Source organism: Haliaeetus albicilla, chromosome 25, assembly GCF_947461875.1.
Source record: "Haliaeetus albicilla chromosome 25, bHalAlb1.1, whole genome shotgun sequence".
NCBI lineage: Eukaryota > Metazoa > Chordata > Aves > Accipitriformes > Accipitridae > Haliaeetus > Haliaeetus albicilla.
Genome location: NC_091507.1, coordinates 16,126,357 through 16,148,564, shown reverse-complemented (window position 1 = coordinate 16,148,564; position 22,208 = coordinate 16,126,357). Strand labels below are relative to the sequence as shown.

The window sequence follows — 22,208 nt, the reverse complement described above, 5'->3', positions numbered from 1 at the left end:
TTAATGCTAGACTGGCTAATTTAAGTTTGGCATGCCAACTGGAAATTCAGATTGTTTGTCTTTTTCGTATGCTGACTAAACTACAATTCTGTATTTTTAATGTTTAAAAGGTTTAAAAAAAAGGAAAAAAGAAATGTTTCAGTTAAAGGTGGATATACTAAAATTATTTTTAGATAGTCACTTAGGTCACTGATTTGCAACTGTTGTACACAGCAGAAAAAGTTATGTCTTAAAACTCCATTCCAGTAATAAACTGTGTGTGAACAATCCATATGTGTATTTAAAGACTTAGTGATATATCAAGGTCCATATGGACTTGTGAGTCTCCTTGTGTGGAACTCACTGCAGGATAATTTAAAAAATGTGAATACTTTATCTGCTTATTAGCACTTCTGTCCAGCACTAGGCTTAGCACTTACAAAGAAAATATGTATGAAAAATTTATAACAAATGCTTTCTACTCACATGTTCTTCTAGTATTTAGAACCTGCTTTTGAAAGAAACCCACTGTTGCCCTTTTTGGAAAAGTGTGAGTCAGTGGTATTATGTTGGATTTTATAAAAATAAATCTTTTAAAATAGGAATGGTAATTTTTAAGATCAAAGGGTAAGCACCTTTATCAAACAAGATTAGTGGTTCTACAGAAATGCTTGGAAGGGATTTATTCTCTGTGTGTATAATCCTTTAATGATAACCTGCATTACAAATTCATCAGAAAAAGTATGAACTGTTCCTTTGTTTCCAGCATTTCAAAGGCAGCTATTTCGCCAGAATCCTCATGAGCCACCAGAATCTGGGTTGATTTATAGACTGTAAATTTTCTTTAGAAAACTGATAAATAGTATGTCAAATTATTAGATTAGTAAGTATAACAAAGATTAGGGTTTTCAGTCACATTTGTGAGTTCACAAACTCTCTTCTCCTGGAATGCATGTGTACAACCAAGTGAATAGGCTGAATAATTGGCCAGTTCTGGCAAGTGAGATGATCTAGACTTTTCCAGAATGTCACAATTTGTATTTTGACCAACAAGTAATTTTTAAAATCTGTGCATCTTTAAGAACGAGGTTATTGATAGGATTGATAGTCCCTCAAGTTTAGTCTCTGATGCAAAAAAGCAACCCTAGTCAGGGAAACAGCATGTTCATTGCTATCTGTGGTTGGGGCATCCACACTTTAAATGCAAAGTTTAGGAGATGTATTTTCAAAAGAGGAGTGTGTTCAATGCCCTGTTTTCCAGAAAGCTTTCCTTGGTAATATTTTCATATATATTATTATTATATAACAATAATATGAAGTTCTTACTACACAATGCTCAGTGATCATTTTGTCATTAAGAGCGTGAGAGATTGCACGAAAATACCAACAGTTGGATTAGAACTGTCTGTTAAGTGAAGATATGAGGCAAATATTATTCCCCTCTGTTTACAAAAAAAGTTTCTTCTCCTATTAGACATAAGACATAGTTCATGTGTGATGTGTTCCTATATTACTCAAATATCTTACATGCTGAAATTGATTTTCAAGTACAGCTACCTCCAATGTTTATTTTACTGGGTTCTTTTAAAAAATAGCTCCACAACTGTTAAGTATTCTATTCGTTTTTTGTGTTTGTTTTTTTCCAGACTGATCTTGATTATGTTAACAGCGTTGTTGCAAGCCTGGAAAAAGAGTAAGTTGTAGTTTTAATGGGGGATTTCTTGGCTTATTGGTGGGTATGCTTTTTGTTTTTTCCTAAATTAGGTTGTGATAAGTAATAAAAAGTATTCTGGAAATAGGAGACGACACATTTTTGTTTCTTGGGAGTTTGGACTTTCGAACAAAAAAAGTAATAGATGACAAATTGAGGGGCAGTGATTCAGTCAGTTAAATTGTAAAGCAATAAATGGGATTAAATTATTTGGTGCACCATAAACAGATGGGATTGTTTTAACATGAATGGAAATCTGTGACATCTGTGTTAGGGCCTTGTATTCCATATGTTCAAAGAGAACTATAGAAAAAAATCACCAGGTTCTGAAAAAAGAAAGGCAAAAGAAGTGTTTAGAATCTAGTTAGAATTCTGATTATTGGGCAGGAGGCTATACTACTCTGAAGAAGTGCTAAGGAAAACAATACTTTTTTATATACTACTTTTATTTTACATGCCTTATTTGAGTAAGTCATTGTTGTAGCCAGACATAGCTGTACCAACAGAAAGCAAGCAGGAAGTCTACAGTACTCAGAATCTCTCATGTGACTTTAGGATTTTTCTATTGACAGGTTTTCTACAGAGATCAATTCTGGCTTGGTGGAAGTAATAGCCCCTCCTGCAACTTACTATCCTGACTTGACAAACTTGAAAGAGACATTTGGAGACTCAAAAGAGAGAGTGAGGTTAGCTTATTCCCCCAGATCTTTTCCCATCTCCTCCCACATCCCCACTTTTGTTGTTTATGAAATGGCAAGTGGGATGTGAATTCTTGAAATGTTTTCTTACTGTAATTCTTGAAAGTGTGGGGATGCTAAAAGTGCTCTGTGAATCCATCTCATTCCTATCTGCATGCTGTTCTGTGCATGATTGGAGCCTAATGCGATGCTTGATTGAATTAATTTAGTTAAACTTTGGGAGGAGTACTGAGACTTGATATGCTTTTTTTCTTATATGTAGACTTTTTTGTTTACTGTTTTTCTTCCCAAAATACAGTGTAAAACCCAGTAATTCCTGCTGAATTACCATTTAAAATGCACATGTGTTTTTAGTGAAATGTCTGGTAGTTTTCACAAAATCAGATTCAAGTTAAACCAGTTTTATGTCTGTATTAAAGCATAAGGCAAAAGCATTGTTCCTTTTTTTCAGACAGAGGATTTCCTGAGGCAACAATGCCAAAAGCAGCTGTCCTAACATTGCACTAATATGCGTCATTCTTCATACTGAGATTTACTTTGCATTGCCAGCATGTATTGAAATAACTTTTTTCATAATCCTTAATCTTTTAATTTAATTTCAGATGGAGAACAAAACAAAACTTGGATTATTGTTTTCTTATGATGTATGCCCAGAAAAAGGGGGTTTATTACATTCAGGTAAATTTCTCTTTGTTTTGAGACAAGTTTTCAAATGAGTCTCCAGAAATTATGCTGTTGGACACCTTCAGAAGGACCTACACAGAGCAGAGAGAACTTTATTCCATAGTTGAAGGAGGGCATTAAGTATGGAGGCTATGGTATATGAGGAAGTAATTTGTAGAGGACACTGTCTGTGAAGTAGAAAGTAATTTGTCTTATGTGACTTATTTTATCATAAGCTGCTTAGTAAAAAAAGTGAAGGAATGCAGACAGCTTAACTACTGTTTTTCCTTTGTGCTCCAAATGAGTTACTGTTGAGTCACCTAGGCAAAAACCACCAGCACAGTTGAGAGTGGAAATCAAGCTAAAATCCATTTTCACTTTCTTTTGAAGGCAAGTGTATGATGCATATGACTCTTGTGTACAGATACATTTTTCAATGTGTTGCTAGACTTGTTTTTTCTTTTTTTAAAGGGGTTTTCAAGAACAGAGTTAAGCAATTCTTCTTAAATTTAATTTAGCTCAGAATTGTTCCTATCGTGTCTTGCTGCTTTGAAGTAGAAGCCTTGCCTACAGGTATTGCAGATTTAGTGAGTAGCTGCGCTTGTGATGCCCCACTGATCTCATCAAGTTTTTACAAAGTTATGCTGACTACTTTCTGAGATCTGTTGGAGACAGCTCTCCTGGAAGCTACACAGCCAATGACATGAGAGTCTTCCTGAAACTAGGCAGTCGCGCAAATATTAGTGCCAGCACAAGGGGGTGAGCATGCATGCACTGGGAGAAAGGACAGGAGAAGTAGGATCCTTAAAGCAGTGGCCTGCACTTACTATGAATTAAAGGGATTGTAGCACCCCATCTTGGCAGTTCTGCTGCCTGGACTAGATGCTTAGTTTGGACTATGCACCTGTTCTTCCGCTGGACAGCTAACGCCATGTGAAATGAATCCTGCCTCTGTAGACAACATGTCTCTTAGCTTCTTGCCTCAGAGGAGAAATTCCTTCAGTGCTGTTAGGTGCATCAGTAGATAGTGTCATGTTTGCGTACAAATAATACAGATATTCTACTTGTTCTACTGATGCCACTTAGTCTAACATAATTTCATGGATGATTTTCCTCTGAAAAGAGAAGCTAGAAAAGCAATGTTCTGAAGTAGTAAGTTGAGATACATTTGTGTACAGAAAGACTCTGGATTACTTCTCCACAAATAGAAAGACTGTGATCCCTACAATAGTTATTCTTGGCTATAGCGTCTAGGTTTTATAGCAGCGCTTGCATTGGAAATATATGGCTATGTGTTAGCAATATATTATAAATCAGTATTTCCTAGCTGTACTTTTTCCTATTGCTTTGCTGGTGCTTTTTTTATTTATGTTGGTATCACTGCTACCTTCCTCTAGCTTGAAGATGACATCGTTGTCAAGCAGAATTATTTCAGCACAATAAAAAATTTTGCACTTCAGCTTGCTTCTGAAGATTGGATGATTCTAGAATTTTCTCAGCTGGGTTTCATTGGTAAGAAAATGTTCATTTTAGTATTTGAAAGAACACATTCATCCTCAGACTCTGTGAATTAATAGTGATCTGACTTCAAAGCTATCTTCTTTGTACTGGAAATAGACCAAGAAGTAGAAATTAATTGGCTTTTTTAGGAACTCTGGTTTAACCCATGGGGGTGTTCCTTTTCAGCGGTTTCATATACTTTTTTATGATTAAGGCAAACTCAAACTGTTGGAAAAGAGGGCATTTTTATAACCAAAAGTTAATTAATTTCTAAAAGTACTAACACTTGAACTGCAAGGAATGACTTATTTTGAATTTAGCTGCCGTTAGAACAAAAAATATCATTAAAACAGAACTGACTGAAGTAAAAGAAAAAAGCATGAAAACTAACTCCACCTAAAACAACTTCATTAGTGTTTGTGCCAAAATTTTCAAGAGCCAGCAGGCATCAGTTTGTCTTTGTTGCAAAGCCTATTCTATCTCCTCCACCTTTCTACTCCATCAAGGAGAAGTTATGACAGTCTGCTCCTTCCTACATGTAGAGTCTATCTGTCATTTGCCATGAACAGCAGTGAGAGAAGCTAATGCAGCATCTTGAGCTGTTGCAGATTGACTACCAGGGTGCTGTTGAAATTACTTTGTGGTTCATTGCTCTTACACTAATAACATTTTTATTGAGAGGTACTAGGCTTAACAGAAGAACAATGAAAGAGAAGTTTTGAAGGGATTTTACAAATCAAAAGGTTATTTCATTACTGCAGTGATGTGTCATGATCTGTCATGAGGAAAAATCAAAAGCTGAGTCAGAATGTGGAGGTTCCTGTATGTAGTCAACACAAACGATTTCAATGCAAAGGCTGTAAGTTGAGCTCAGAACAGGAAGAAAATCCTACATGTAACAGATAAAGTGCAGTCCTGAATTCTGTCACTCTCTTGGAAATTCTTGTTCTTGTTTTTACTTTGGATCTAATTTCCAGAGAAAGCTTCATTTTTAGCTCAAGTGACCCTTAATGGTAGCACTGAGAATCTTGGCACTGTGTGAATGGCAAGTACTACCCTGTGTCCAGCTCAGCATCAGGTGTGCTGAGGCAATAGTTCCCTGACTTTCAGGGTCTTAGAGATTCACTGAGTAGAAAGGAAAACAGTAGTTATCTCCTAAACGTGCTACGTTAAGGTACAAAATGGTACGTTGTACATTTGCCTGTCAGTCTAACCTACAGAAACAATGGAGAGGAGAGAAAATGGGCAGTGGGAAGTCTCCTTATCTATCTGGCCACCACATAACCAATCTGCTTGGTTGCCTTGGGCTACCAGTGGAGATGCCCTGTTGCTGAAATAGTTATGGGACTGGTTTTGTGGCCTCAGAGGTGGAAGGGAGAAACAAGAAATGGAGCTGCCTGTCATGGAGAAATAATAATTTAAATAATTTACTGGAGCTTTTGCCCTAAATAGACTTGTCTCTTCTCTTGGGGAGTCCCTTGCAACTCTCTGTGATTCTGTGGCTGCAGAGACTGGTTGAATGCCAGCATCTGATTAGACTTTGTTTCTACTTTTGAACAGTTAAACTCAATCCCAACTAAACCCACAATTTGAGTTTAAGCTTTTAGTTATGCACTTTAAATTCTGTATGAAGTTCCTGGGCTATAGAAGTAATTCACATTCATTCTACATTTGCCTATTTTAGTAGTAAAGCGTACTCGCTTACAAATTGCAGTTTTGTAAGATCAACATGTCAAAATGGGTGTAAAACCAACTTACAGTTTAGGACATGCACTGTCTACCCCATGCAGATGTATTTCAGATCATTTATTATTTGTGTATTTGTGTGTTTCACACCCCTTTCTATTCCCAGTGCTGCTATAGAGGGCACAGTGTCTAAGCCAGAAGGAGTAGGTAGGTAGTTCTTAATACTGAGGTTTGGCTTAATCACCTGCACAACTGTTTAAAAATATTTTGAAGTTGTTTTTCTATACTGTCTATATACTCTTTTTCAGTGTAGGCTCTGACAATAGTTGTAGTTAAATTTAGTTTTTAGCTCCTGCTACTTGCATCCCTGATCTTTGTTCCTTGTATCATATTTGCTTGCCTCTGATTAGATCATATCAGTAGAGTTTCAGATGCGTTTAGCTGTGGCTATACATCTTAATGTCACTTTTCTACCTGGCAAATTAAATTAGGGCTTTTTTTCCTCCCAATTTTGTTACTTATCCTCCTTTTAAGTTTTGAGAGAAAAATTAGTATTCATGGAAGTGACTAAAACTTCTGGCTTTGAGACACATTGGTGTACTATAACCATATATTGCCTAGAAATTTTATGCAAGTAATGTAGATTTGCCTCATCTTTGCTATCCCTTTATGGATCTTGATGCAGACTGATACTGTGGTAATTTGGTAATGCAGATAGCTGTGGAGAAAAGCAAAAGTAGTTGCTTGTAACTGGGGATGAGTTTTATGTGTAGATGTCTACAAGAGAAAGTAGGGCACTGAATTGCCTAGATGCTACTGATTTAGAAATAATCACTAAAAAAGAGAGGTGTGGCTGATTTGCTGTAAGCTATTGGAAACCTTAATCAGGTTGCAAGTTCACTAGCGCAAGGTAAAAATGTTTTTTGTCCTAGTGTATTTCTGAACTGAAAATCTAATTTATGCAAGTACTACATGAGGAGGTGGGAAGTGCAGCTATTTAGGCTGACAGCAGGATTATAGAATTCTGTCACCTCTGCCACAGAGCAGAAGTTGCTTCCTTTGTGTTTTTTTAATAGTGAAAGCATAGTCTTAAGTGCTGTCAAGTATCTAATAAATAATGGGTGAGACACATGCTCCTTGCCTAAGAAACTCTGTGGAAGGAGATGCATCTCTTGCTCTTCTGGATTCTGGTTTGCGCTGCAGTCCCTGACACAATATAGGAGAGTTCTACTAGCTTTTTATGAGACATATTGATTTGTCTTCCAACTGCCTCTGAGCTGAACTGTTTTCCAGAGGATCTATAATACTCTGCCAGCTGTCACAAACTTTTAATGGAGCGGTCTGAAATCAGACTTTTGGTTGTCTTATACAGTTCCTCTGAATCTTACTGTGCCCTGATGTTTTAAGGCCTGTTGTTCTGATTATTTTAAGTTGTTCTGATTATAGTTTTGCTCAAGCTGTCCACATAGTTGAAGTTTGGGGAAGAGTAGATCAAGTCAAATATTGAGATATTTAAATAACTTCAAAGAGGTTCTGGTTTTAATGCCAGTAATTTGCATCTCATTAACAGGAAAGCATTGAAAGACTTCAACTGTAGTTAGAATATGTGCTTGCAGGTATAAAATTATTGTTGGTATAGACTGAATACATTTAATGATGCTTATGTGGAAGAATGAAAATGAATTATTTAAATACTTGCAGTTCAGAGAGCTGTAGAAAACAAAGTTTTTCATTTTTTGTGTGTCTTGTGCTTGCCAACAAAGTACTGAGGGGGCCAGAATAGTTCACTAAGGATAGCATTTAAATGGACTGAGAACCAGATAGAAGTCTTGGCAGGGCACAATAAATAGCAGAAAATGTTCCACAATATATTTTTTTTTTTTGTTCAGTCCTGGCTCTCGCTTTTATCAATATAGATAAATAATATGGAGAAAGTCTTCCACATTTTGTAAGTCTCTAGGGATTTATGGAGCAAGATATTACCTTTGAATCTTAATTCTTTTGGATTTTGGAGTTTCTTTCCAAGGGTAGGTTGTATGTACCCAGAATCTGAAACCCCTGAAATTTTGTCAGCAGAGTCTCCTTGATTTATGTCTGTTCTCATGCACTGTACCAAGTGCACAAACATGGTGCAGGATGAGTCATTGCTTCAATTCTTTCACATTGTCTTTGGTTTGAGGCAGTGTGTGTTGACTGCAGTTTTTGCTTAGGTCTCTCTGGCTTGATGATTTTTGACTGCATGTTGGGGTTGGCCAGTGGGCAATCTGTAGGCTGGATTTGGATGGCATCTCAATGCCTCCATGGCTCACAGCACTTTCCTCACCTGCAGCTGCGTGGGAGGCCACAGGACTGCAGGACCTTGGCAAATGCTGCTTTTTGTTCTTGGGCTATGGCTATGTCCTAGGGAAGCCAGGCTGCTGCTGCTACCCTTGTTCAGGAGAGGCCAGGCAAGGGCTTGGCTGGTTTGGATTCAGAGGGGCTGGTGTATCGGATCTGTGCAGTAGGAGTTGTACTGGGCTGCTTTCCATCACAAGGAGTAGCTGTGGACAGTCAGAGGTCCAGAGCTTTGAAGATGTGTTTTACCAGGGGCTTTGCTGCAGAGGCCTGTTTTTGACCTGATGTAGGAAGAGCGTTCTGGGGGAGAAAAAGGGGACATTGATCCATGGCTGTACTGCTGTGCTGGGCTGGTGGTGTCCTGAGGCAGAAATGACAGATGGTGGATGCTGTGTTATACTGAAGGGGAAGGAGCTGGGGCAAAGCTGTGCCAAGCTGGGTGTGGAAGGCAGTGACAGCCCTTCAGCAAATAGTGTGTGGATGTCTGTCCTTGGTTACTGAAGGGAGACGAGGGCTTGTCTCAGGAATAGGGTGTTGCCTGTTCATCTTCGGCCCAGTGATCATTACAAATTAAAGTCAGAAGGCTTTGCCTGCACTGTTGAACCCTTCCACAGTACTGGGTAGTGTAACATAGAGAGGCCAGTTGGGTCTGAAGGTGCTAGTGCAGGTACAGCCAGCTGATGCTTACCTAGCATATTCTGACTAGTTGCAGTTGGATGTACCAGGGATTTTTTGTTTGGTTTTTCCTGGCATGTCCTGTGACATCACTGTGTTAACTAGATTATTCCCCAAGTCAGGGGTGGCTGACTGCATGATTGACAGTAGTATGCCAGTCTAGGCTTAGAGGAAAGTGCCTCTGGGCCTAGACAAGTTTGGCATATGGAAGTAAATAATTTGTTTGCTGAAAGCCTGTTTCTATTTTAGGTAAAATTAGGATAACTTAAATTAGAGAAAAGAGTAAATGCCTACTCTTGCCCTCAGTCTTTCTCTGCTTATTTAATTGTAGGTAAGGATCCCTTACCTTAACGTTCAGGTTTTAAGTGACATGGTCTGTGAGTGTCTTTTCACCATAGATGACAACTGAAGACTGTAATCCTTGTGCTCTTCAGAAGATGAGCTAGTCAAAGGAAAAAATGTACACTGTGGTTCTATTGCTCTCTCTCCTTGGGCAGAAGAAGAAAAGGATTCCAGAGCAGCATGACTGTGTATACCTCCTGGAAGAGGATAAACTGTCTCTTTAGTCAGTCTGCTTCCATTGAGATTGGAGCAATAATGTGGGGATGTTTTTGTCTTCAGAATCGTGTGGTATTGTGGATCTCTCTGACACTGCATGGGAAGGTCCATTTCCTATGGAAGCAGGTGTGACTGACAGACTACCTCAGCAGGTGTCATCCAGAAATGATGGTTTCAGTCCCGTAAACATTCCAGAAACATCTGATTAGTCCCATTTTTCAGCTGGTGTTTGATTAGGGTTTCTCATATTTTTCTCTTCTCCTGCCCTATACTATTGAAAGCATTAGGCAGAGATGAATCACCAGGAAAACTGTGAGCCCATTTAGTTGGAAGTGTGACAAGCTGAAAAAGAGATTACTCTGCATGAATATTGTACACAACATTGTACAAATCATATGATTGTTTCCTACCCATTTTTAAATATTTACTTCTGCAAATAAAGTTAAACAATATGACAACAATATGGTATGTAAATGGTAACAATATACTAATAAAAAATCATAACATCTTTCTTACATCTTTAAAGAAGAAAGCTTTGCAGTTGTCCCTAGTTTAGTAGGAGCCGTCTCTTGTTTAGTGGGAGCTTCAAATTTTAGTTACAGAGTATTTTCAAGAGGTGATACCTATTTGAGGACCTCATTGCACCAAGCACTTAAAAGTGATGTCAATGTTTTTGCTTTATAAACAGCCAAATTAAAGGTTTTTGTAAGGGACAACTTTGATTTAGCAATGCCAGGTCAATTAATGTCTTACCACATTTACTTCTCCACCCTACTGTATGAATGGTTTGCTTTGTGAATATAGCATCATTCCAACAGATTAAATAATTGGAACTTTTGTCAGATGCTTCTTCTGTATTTATTGCATTGCATCATGATGTAGTCTCGCTAAGAGCCTTCCAAATCATCTCAGAATTCCAAAATAAGTATTATTTCATTGGCTGTGTTCTTGTCCAATTTTATACAAGTCATAAGGGAATGAAATCGCATCAGACCTGTTTTGTGGAAAGGATGAGGCCCTTCAGGTGATTTCCTAAGTATGTATCCTCTTTCTGAGAAAATAAAGGATCTTGCAATCTGAGATCCTGGCATTGTCAAAGCAAATCTCTGTATGTCTGAGTCTGATACCTGGCAGTATCAGAGCATGCATAACAGGGCCCCTGCAACTTTGATGCTTTCCCTTAAAAATATCCTTGCTGCTAATATATGTAAGCTACCAACCTGGCATTCTGTATCTACTCTGAGATATTGTATAATGTGCCAGGCTCAGTCACCTGTTTCAGTGGAGAAATTTTCCATCCCTGTTCCAACAAGGATTTGAACTCTCCCAGCTAAATGTTTTGTTTTTTCTTTTTTTTTTTATGCTGCCTTGTGATAATCTTCTATGAATTACAGACTTCAGTGAGCCTCGAAGGAAAGAAGTAACTGAATGTCTGGCTCTGAGTGATAGCCCACATGTACATTCACAGTAGAAATGTATGTTCCTAATGACTTAAGACTGGATAACTTTTTACCTTTCGTGTAGCGGTGGTTCAGGGTGATACTTCAAGTATATCCTCACTTCTTTTTCTATAAATGTGAACGTACTCCTTAATGGCTAAATAAGGTAGACTGCTTGCACAATTTCTTCATTTCCACTCAGCCACCTGCTCAAGTGGAGTGCTATACTGCTGATAGTTTTTAAGCTCCATACAAAATGCTGTTCCATATTTGTTTGTCAGCCAGACTAGCCTATGCAGCTCCTTAGTGGCCTTTCCAAAGAATTTTGTCCTCTTGTAGATGAGCACCAAATCCCATTTTCTGGTGAGTGTGGGAAGTGTTTTTGCCACCTCAGAGAGAAATCTGTTCTTAATGTCTACTCCAGCTATCCTTCCTAAATGTAGAAGGAGAAAATATTAGGACCTCTACCACTTGTGGAACTTACTTTAAAAGCCTACGAAGGCCTCATGGATTACAAGTGGGAAAAAAAACAGTTCACATGCCTAAGAGCTGTATGTTAGTGTGTTGTACAGAACTCCCAAGTGTGGACAGATGGAAGGCTTGCATTGGGGAAGAGCTTCTATTGGGCTCTGAGCCATTAATGCACACATGTCCAAGAGCCCATGCTAAGTCAGCACTGCCCACATCTCAGCACCATCTACAGAACTGAATCACTTCAGCCAGTGTCCTCCTAAGAGATTCATCGTCATGTAATGTCTTTCTCCCTTGCCTCCTCTGTTGTAGCCTAGTAAAGTAGAGGCAGACTTCATCTGCAAACTTGATGATGTTTTCTGAATCTGCCCTCAAATCTGGAACTGCCTTTGGGAGTTTAGTTGGCACTCAGTCCCTGGTACAAGCACTTATTGTCAGTCTGTCTTCAGCCTTGGACTCCCCCACTCCCAGTTACCTGTTGCTCCTGGTAGCAGTGTCTTCATACAAGGCACCTTTCTTAAGTGCTGCATTCAGTTTAAGAAAAAATAGCCCTATGTATTGGCCACCTTTCTCTTCAGACACCTGTACTGGCAGTGAAGTGTATTCCACAACCACATAAATAGTTGTTTTTGTTGATAGTAAATAGACTTTTCTCATCAACAGTAAGTTTCCTTCTTTTGCCAAGGTCTCCCTTAAGCCTCATAGTTTGCAGGGTTCCCAAGAATCCTGTACCATAGTGCCACCCAGAAGTCCATCTGTAGTTGACCAAGCAATATGCTGTCTTGGAAGCCCCAAAGTCCTGGCAGTACTTGGCAAAGAAGTTCGGCAGTTTTTGTTTGTGGGAGGGACTTAGACTTTCTAGTACGCAGCCGACTGCTTTGAGTGTGGCTAGTTGGAAATACCCTTGGTATGAGTTTCCTGGTGGCCTATGCATTTCAGAAAAAAATCAGGTCACTGCTATGTGATGTCTGTCTGTTTTTAAGTTGCATTGTCTCTGGTTGTGTTCTAGTAGCTTCCTTCTTTCCCTTTGATTTTCTACACAAAAGGATCTGGAGTTAGTGGTAGGTGTTCCATCTCTGCTTTTTGTACCTGCAAAAGCTGAAATTGTGTGACTGGGCAGATAACACTTGAAACAGCTCCTTGTCTCAGATGCTTGAAGCTTACACATGGCATGGAGAATAATAGACATGAATCCATAACTCTGTTTTTGCAGGCTGACAATTTCTGTTCTTAAGGAGACTGTGTTGTATTATACATTGAATATTTTGATAGCACCAAGATATATTACAATGAGTTTTTGTTTGAATAGTTGTTTTATGTAGTTTTGCATAGCTGAAAGGAATGGAGCTTTTAATAACATTGAGATTTCAAGTTGTTCATTGCTAATGTTACTTGTCTTGGCACAAATGTATCATCTGTTGTCTCACTGATTTCAAAAGACCATGTTATCTTTAATATAAAATAACTCCAGTTATTGTCATCACAGGTAAAATGTTCCAGTCTCCGGATATCACTCTTATTGTAGAGTTCATATTTATGTTTTATAAGGAGAAACCTATTGATTGGCTCCTGGACCATATCCTCTGGGTGAAAGTGTGTAACCCTGAGAAAGATGCTGTAAGTTTGTTTTTATAATAAAGCTTCTAAAATCATCATTGAATCATAGAATGGTTTGAGTTGGAAGGGACCTTAAAGACCATCTAGTTCCAGCCCCTCTACCATGGGCAGGGACACCTCCCACTAGACCAGGTTGCTCAAAGCCCCGTCCAACCTGACCTTGAACACTTCCAGGGATGGGGCATCCACAGCTTCTCTAGGCAACCTCTTGCAGTGTCTCACCACCCTCATAGTGAAGAAATGTTTTCATGATGGTGAATTAGTTGGTTTTGGTGAGCTGGAGGCTAGCATAGTGTGTACAGTTACAGCACGTCCTGAAAGAGTCTTTCTTCCTACCAAGATATTAATCTCAAAAAGAACTTTAGAGAGACAGTTCTCAGAGGCATTATAACTGTTACTGTTTCAGATTTTGGAGATGGATGCAGTAGGATGAAAAGCAAAAGTCTAGTTAGTTTCTGTGTGTAACAGTCCTAAAATAAACTCAGTCACCTAACCCCCACTGAGGCTCTGCAGAATGCCACTGCTTGGATAGCAGTCATAGAGAAGGTTCCAAATGAGGAAAAAACTTTTGGATTTTGGTCCTTCATTTCTCAAGTAGCCCCCTTGCTGAAAGACTGAATAAACAGGTTCTGTGCAAGAACCTTGAACAGTATTATATTTGCACAGCAGTCTTGGTAGATTTCTGGAATGAAAACAAGAACAACTGAATAAGTAGATCTGGGTTCTTGTCAAGTCTTTTTGGTTCATGTAACATCACATAATTGCAGTAAAAACTCAGCAACCTTGTGTTGGTTTTACTAATGTGATTTTTTTAAAATTTTTTTTTTTTTTTTTTTTTTTACCCCTCTTCTCCTGTTTCAGAAACATTGTGATCGACAGAAATCTAACCTACGGATACGCTTCAGGCCTTCTCTTTTCCAGCATGTTGGCCTCCACTCCTCTCTAGCAGGGAAGATCCAGAAACTCACAGTTAGTAGCTAAAATTTTCCTTCCTTTCCAGAGCAGGCTGATTAAATGAAAAACTTGTAGCCTTTGAGAAAGCAGGCATTTTCTTGTCTGGCATTTTCAAGCATGTTGTATATTGCTCCAGTGGGAATGAAATCTGATTTAAACTGGTTACTATCAAGTATAAGAAGTGCTAATCTCAGCTTATTTTTGTGGATTTTTGCTAGGGGATATTTTTTCTAATTTTTTTACTTTAATGGCATGTTCATCTTATTAATCTGTACAAGATCTGATAAACCCCCAAATGAGTAATGCATTCATTTTGCATTTTATGCAAGTGTTTGTTTTAAGTGTAACCACTTGGGAAAAGAATATAATAAAACAGGTTATCTGACCAGCATGATGTTTGTCTTTCTTTCAATTAGGATAAAGACTTCCTGAAACCATTACTGCATAAAATCCACGTGAATCCACCTGCAGAGGTTTCAACATCTTTAAAAGTCTACCAGGGGCATACGCTAGAAAAAACCTACGTAGGGGAAGATTTTTTCTGGGCTGTCACACCAGTTGCTGGGGATTATATTCTATTTAAATTTGACAAGCCAGTCAATGTAGAAAGGTTAGTAATTGTTTGCCTTTGGTCTCATATCTAAAGTTGCTTGTTTGCCAGGAATGCTTGAAGGTAGAATTTGGGGCTGTCATTATAATCTAAAGTGAAATGATGTTCAGCTGAAACTATGATCATTAATGTCTTCCCTCTAACTCTTTTACTACTTTAAATTTCATCTTGCCTTTTTTTTTTAATTATTTTTTCTTTTATTTAATCCGGAGCATTTTTGATAAATGCAATTCAAAACCAGTGCTTCTCTGGCAGTTCATAAGAGAATTTAAAAGAAGCCAATTTGATTCTATTTGTATTTGGTTGGTCTGCTTCTAATTACAGAGCAATTGTACAGCATGGTGTGTGGTACAGTATGTTGTGCCCTGCAGCCTCGGTCCCTTGATTGTCCAGATCAGAAATCTTGCTGGAGCATATCATGATGTCCCCAAACCTGAAAGCTGGGAACTCTGAAGGGTAATGTGTTTTAGATATAGCTTTAGGGCTTGAAAAAAGTCACCATGCTAAGACTCCAAGTTGACCTATTTAAAAACCTTAAAATTTAACAAAAAAAAAAGCGGGGGGGGTGCAGGGGTTGCCCTTGAAATACAAATATTTGTGACTTGTTAGAGGACTAAAGGTGACTTCTTTTTAGCTACTGGTCAGATTAAATAAGGATAATAGAGTTTGCGCTTTAGAGTGTAGTCATCCTTTAGTTTTATTGAGACTCATTTGCTGTTTTGCTTTTTACTGTCTTGCCAATATAGTAGTCCAAGACTTAAAAAATTGTTAATTTAGTGTCTGTTTAAGTGTTGCTATGTTAGTGGATTTGTTTTCTCCTTTCTTCACATACCTTATGTGTTGAGGCCAGTACTTATAGTATGGTAGAGCAAAGTTTCTTTGGATCAATTTGACTGGATGCTTTTCTTGTGAAGCAGCCCTTTTTGCAGTCCTGAACTGAACCCAATTAGTCAACTCTGTGCCTTGGTACATAATCAAAGGCTAAGCCTTCACTTTGGCTTAGCGTAACAGTGAGAATCAGTAGTTTCCTTGTTACTATGTTGCTCCAAACTAGTCTGACCTATGAAACTCAAGTTTGTCGCTTGAGATGTCAAATTACTCTTTCAGTTGATTGCTATGCTTTAAAAGACTTTCCTGGTTAGTTTTCCAAGATACATGTGTTGAGGAATATGACTGCTATGCCTCCTTGGATTAAAGGCAGAATCTTTTTTTATGCTGTGCCAATAGTTTAAAAAAAACCCCATATTTTTCAACTCAGATGTATGAATTCATTGATTTCTTTTTGATCAAATTTTCCTCTTCAAAGTTATGAAGTAAGTGTTGTCCAATTTGTGTGTTTGGTTTTGTTGTTTTTTTTAAAAAGAATTATATGCATTTACCCTGTAAGAATAGGGTGACTCTGAGCAGCAAATGTTGATCTTGGTTGGTTTAGGACAAGTCAAATGCACAATGGCAATTTTGGGAAGCATTGCAAGCAAGTGTCATAGGTCAGCACTGTTACTTAAAAAAATGGTATGCACAGTTCTGAAGAAAATATTATTTGATATGTATTACCTTAATGGTGAGGGAATTGGGGGAATGAGTAAGTACTAATTATCTGTGCTAAAGGTGGGAAGATAGTGTTCATTAATGTGCCCTGAAAAATTGTAGCTAGGCCTAAGGTAGTTACGTCTACCTGCTGTGTTAAGAACAGTCCCAGCAGTAGAGGATGATTCGATTATTTTTTGTTGTTGTTGTTATTTCTATTTATTGAAGAAATGCATTTTAGTTTTAGAAGAAAGGGAAATCTTGTATTCTGTTGTTTCCTCAAAGGAAGTGCTACCCATCCAGACTAAAGTTTGTTTGAGCTGTTGTTGTAAGCCATTTTGAAGTTTATTATGATTTTAGCTTCATTGCCACAGTGTCCTCAAAAATGCAGTATTTTGCCTTGCTGAAGTCAGTGGCTGATTAGGGGTACAGATGTTGTAATTTCAAATTGTTGGGGACTTGGTTTTGTTTGTGTACTTAACCTTCACCTAACAAAATCTGCTGCTGCTGAAGTTAAGTAGAGCAATGATGTTTCCTGATATTTCAAGGATGCCTGCTGAGGCAGTCAAAAATAAAACTGTGACTTAAGGATTGAAACACAGAAAAGGGAAAATGGACTGATTATTAGGAGGACTTCCCTGGTGGGGCGATATATCTGATTGTGGGAATTAAGAGTAGAAAATACACTTTTGAGAGCCATCTTGTGTTTGTTGAAGGGATGCGACAGGTTTTCCCTTTTTTCTTTTTTTTTTTTTAAAGCTCTTTGAATATACAGAAAATTTTGTCTGCCAAGTCAGTTTGAGGTGTAGCTGTTTAACTCCCATAATAAATTCCTGATAAACAAGTTTTTTAATGCAAATATTGACCACAACACTGACTGAATGGCAGGTCTGTTACACTGTGACAGAGCACTAACTTGTTCCTATAGTTTATTTTTCCATGCCAAATGTTTTGCTGAACTCAATTTAAATTTTCTGCTGAGTATAGCAGTTCAGTAATTAGCTTTCATTAAGTCTTTAAACATTTCATTTTTGAGATCTGAGAATATTGCCAGGGATAATAGTGGCAAGGATCTGTTAATAGTTTAAAGTGAGAACTGAGTTCACTTCTCTGAGCAGAAAGTAATATTTGTGGCTATTTTGTGCAAGACCTGGTTGGCAGATCCCTGCTGAATATTAAACATTCAAACAGATGGTGCTTGTTCTAAACCACACCTGGAGAACAGGGATGTGTAAATTGAAATTGTCTAATGCTCATTTTAGTAACAGCTCTTGTACTGAAACTTTTTAGTTTTTTCCCAAGCAAAAGATCTCCAGCCATAACACTGAAGTCCCTTAATACTAAGCTAGGATCTCATTCTTGTTTTTGCAAAAAGAAGATACATACCTCTCTTTTAGTAGCATATCCTTGAGAATGAAAGTAGATCCACTGACTTTCCTCTTAAAAATAAATTGCACAGCAGTGTTTAAGGTGTGGTTTGGTTTTGCTTTGGTTTTTTTTTCCTAAATAAATGGATGGACTGTTTTCTAAATGCTCAAACAGCCTACATTGTAAAGATAAGAAATACTGAATTTCTGTTCCCTTAGGTTGTTATGTAATTATTGAAATCTACTTTGCTATTTTGGTATGTACACTGTTGTTCCAAGCACACAATTATTAAAACTGACAGTTATATTTAAGAGTTTCTTTATGAAGCATACATTATTACTACTTTCATGCTAGTACTGAATGTAAATTCATTTTCCTTACTACAAATAAGAGATGCAAGATACTGTTTTCCTTCAGAGATGTCAGTGAGGAATGTTGTACTGAGCAGCTCCTTGTGAAGAGCATTTGCCTTTAGACATTGTTTTGTTTGAGGGGTTTTTGTATGTAGAAAGCTCTGAAATATTGGTAGATGAGTAGGGAATCTTGAACAGAAGTAATAAACTTTTAATGTGATCCTGGTTTAAAAAAACAAAAACAAAACACATCCCAGAAAGACATTCCATTGCAGCACTTAAGTGATGCTGGTGTCCATCATCATCACAACCATCTCTTTTTGACTGCTTAAGTTTCAGAGTCCTCCCTATAGGTGTGATTGACACAAATCACATATTGTTTTCAAAGAACATGTGCACTAATTACATCGAGGAAGGCCTTGGAAGCACATAACCTATGACTGTTTTAATTAGATTATGTTTACGCTCGTCAGCTTTTCTGCAATAGGAATTTAGAATGGATATTTATAAAAAGGGCTTCAGGTTTGTTTCGGTATAAATTGCTTTCAAATGCTGATCTTTATTAAAAAAAAAAAGGCTGCAGGAAAAGACAAATATGTATTTTATACTGTGGAAAGGAAAACAAATACCACCAAAACCCAAATCCCACTCCAACCTCACCAGTATAAATATCTAAATTTTCTTTATATTTTTAAAATATGAGACTCATCCTTTCTTGTATGTAACTGCTCGGTAGTGTTACTTTGCATATTTTCAAAAGGATTAGCAGTTTGTTTTGGGGGTGGGGTATTTGGTTTTTGTCTGGTTTTGTTGTTTGGTTTTTTTTTTCTTCCCCCCAGCACTGCCTTTAGCTCTGTAGTTGCTCCATAGTTGTGGTGTTCTTATAGCAAGCCATTGCGTAGTCATTCTAATGTGACATTGATTATTAATAAAGTGATTTGATGAGGTTGAACTTGCTGACTGGAATTTTAGCTTTAAACCGAAATCTTAACACTGTGATAAACCAGCTTGTAGATTACATTTACTACTTTTTGTTCTGATATTGGCATAGATACTGGATGTGCAGTATTTGAGACTAATCATCTAATTTTCAATATTGCTGACCCTGGAATCCCATGGAACATGTGATGTTAACCTCACATATGTTTCCCTTGGCATCTTCTTACAACATAGAATTCCCACTCATGCAAGAAATACATATTTGACTATTTAAGCTACAAAATCAATGTACTGAGTGTGAACAGTATCTTATTGGGCTCCTGGTAACTAAACATATACATTACTTTGCTTTGAAATGGTTGTGACAGTGCTGAAAAATACCTGCAGAAAAAGTGACAGTTACTTGCCTGTTATTACTACTACTTCATTGTAAAGGAAAATAAATGCAGCTTTTAAAGCAGGTTCTCTAGCAGTGAAAACTTAAAAGCAATTTAATTTTTTTTAAATGTACAACAAAGTTACCAAAAAAAAGTATCATAGGGTGGTGTTGGTCTCTTCTCCCAAGTAACAAGCAATAGGACAAGAGGAAATGGCCTCAAGTTGAACCAGGGGAGGTTTAGACTGGATATTAGGAAAAATTTCTTCACTGAAAGGGTTGTCGGGCATTGGAACAGGCTGCCCACGGAAGTGGTTCAGTCACCATCCCTGGAGGTATTTAAAAGACGTGTAGGTGTGGCGCTTAGGGACATGGTTTAGTGGTGGACTTGGCAGTGTTAGGTTTACTGTTAGACTTGATGATCTTAAAGGTCTTTTCCAACCTAAACGATTCTATGATTCTATAGCAGTTGGTCATGTATGTATCTAAAATGTAGTTAATTATCCATCCTATGGGGTACAAGTCCTCCTGGGGGTAGAGAGATACAAGATCAAATGTATTACAAAGGAAAAAAATACTTTCTAACAGCTTTCCAAAACTGGTAGCAAAGTGGAACTTTCTCATCATTTGCTTTTGCAGTAACAACCACTTAAAACGTAGGGAACTGCAAAATTGTTTGGGTTTTAGATTAGTACAGCAGTAACGTGACTGATATATAAGCTGTTCTTTGTTCATAATCACTGTTCAGCATAGCAGCTCTCCTTCAGTGCAATGCAATACATTCAACCTTTCTTGGGCAATTTTAGCTGAAGAGCCATATATGTGCAGTGTATGATTTAGAAATAATCTTTGTTCTGATTCTAAAGATATAATATAGGTTATTACAGTTTAACACCTTCATGTTATTAAGCTTTAATGGTGGTGTCAGTTGATAGCAAGTATTTGAAAGTCTCTTAATTTATTATATTAAATGTTTTGGTGTTTGTCAGTATATTTCAGGTGGGACAATATTTTTAGTGTATATAAAAAGGAGAATTTGAGGACTTTGTTTTCTGTGTTTACATAAGCTTCTGTACTAATGAGTAGAACATCCTCAAATGGATGCATTGACAGTGGGGGTTTGGCAGGCAGGCTCCCGGCCACTGATGCTGTTTGCTCCAGGCATGGAACTCTGCCCATAACAATGAGGCAAGAACTTCATATGAAAAGGGGAAAAAAACCCAAAGTGTGGATCAGAGACAGAAGAAAAGAGCCGCCTGAGCCAAGGACATGCTGCTTCCTCCTTAATGGCACTAATATTCAAGATTTGTGTATTTGGCAGTGTTCCTGGGTTTACAGTTCTTAGCGGGAAATCTTAGAGGCTTAATGCTGTTGTCTAAATGTTAGATGTCTAATGCCACTTGAGATACCCTAAAATACTTCACCTGATTTACAGAAGGGCTTGAGTCTCTGAGACGTCATAATTGCATCTTGCCAGCCTGGGACGAGGTTGTATACCCAAGTGCATCTCAAATGGTGGCAAATGCCTGTGTTGAAGAAAATTGAATGAAGTTGTTATCTGTGCTTCTGGAGAATTAAGCTGGGGGGAAAAATAATGTTTATGTGCACATACACACAAACACACACATATTAAAAAAACCCCAAAAAACCCCAAAGCCTTTCTACATTTCATCGGATTAAAATTCAGCAGAAGTAACCTTGCAAAAGAACATAAGGGCCTTTTAACTAATATTGATGTGGTGGAAAAATGAGTCAATTCCATAAAGAGCAGAGATTTCAGGACAGACAACAGTCCTTCCCTTAAAAAAACAACAAAAAACCCAAGCAAACCAAAAAACCCCAATCACAAAACACCAAAAAAACCAAACCATGGCCAAAATGAAAAATTAAAAATAGTTAAAATTAAATTAATGCCAAACTCTTTTCTGTTACAGTTGATGTGTGCATACTCCAGAGAGCACAGTGCAGGGTTTAGAAAGCTGATCTCATAGTCCTCACTGGGAAACAAAGCAAGTGTAGACCTGGGAATGGTATTTTCTTACCCAGCTAAATGCCTTCTACACGTAGTGCGCAGTTGAAGAAAGCTAGGAAATGGTATGACAAACCTTATCAAAAGATTGAGGTTGACTTTTAAAGTGTTGTGAGAAAATTAATTTCTTAGGTGTATGTTGGATAAAAAAGACTCAGACCACTCCCCAAAATCCCCCCATCACCTCTTCAGTCAGGCTACTTTGTGATCCTTTGACAAACATGAGAAAGTTCTCTCCTGTTGGTGTGCTGGTTTGGCACTTACTGCAAAAATGGGGAATTTATCCCTTGCAGCTCTCAAACATGCAGCCCAGTTTATATGTGGACAATTAGACTGGCTGGGTTTGGCAGAGAAAATGAAATCTTAACAGGCTTTTTGCATAGAAGTTAATGGGCTTGTTTTGGTGTGGTTTCTTTGGGTTTCTTTCCACAAATTGGGAACTATAACAAGATGGAGAAGCTTCCGTTAGATTGCTTACCTATTGTGAATACTTGGTGGGTGTATATATATTGACTTGAGGAATTAGGCTTTTTTTTGAAGTATAAGCAATTTTTGCAAAAGAGTGGATAAGAGGCATAAAGGATAGAAGAAGAAATTGAGATTGAGAGAGGGAAAAGAAATTATTCATCTTCCGTATGTGTTTTGCATGCGGAAATAATGCATGGTTAATACCGGTTTCCAGTGACAGTAAAATAACATTTCCTAATGAGGATTCTGGGAA

The 22,208-nt window shown here is 37.8% G+C and overlaps 1 protein-coding gene across 3 annotated transcripts in view; it reads left to right on the top strand.

The window, feature by feature from the left end:
• The window catches only part of MGAT4A (alpha-1,3-mannosyl-glycoprotein 4-beta-N-acetylglucosaminyltransferase A), an 80,226-nt gene that overhangs the window by 48,056 nt on the left and 9,962 nt on the right, over positions 1-22,208 (top strand). For all 3 annotated transcript variants that reach the window (XM_069770038.1, XM_069770036.1, XM_069770037.1), the window contains 7 exons: positions 1,626-1,672; positions 2,263-2,376; positions 2,991-3,066; positions 4,449-4,563; positions 13,201-13,331; positions 14,193-14,300; positions 14,702-14,895. In XM_069770038.1, coding sequence (XP_069626139.1) covers positions 1,626-1,672; positions 2,263-2,376; positions 2,991-3,066; positions 4,449-4,563; positions 13,201-13,331; positions 14,193-14,300; positions 14,702-14,895 — 785 coding nt within the window. The remainder of the gene's footprint in view (positions 1-1,625; positions 1,673-2,262; positions 2,377-2,990; positions 3,067-4,448; positions 4,564-13,200; positions 13,332-14,192; positions 14,301-14,701; positions 14,896-22,208) is intronic.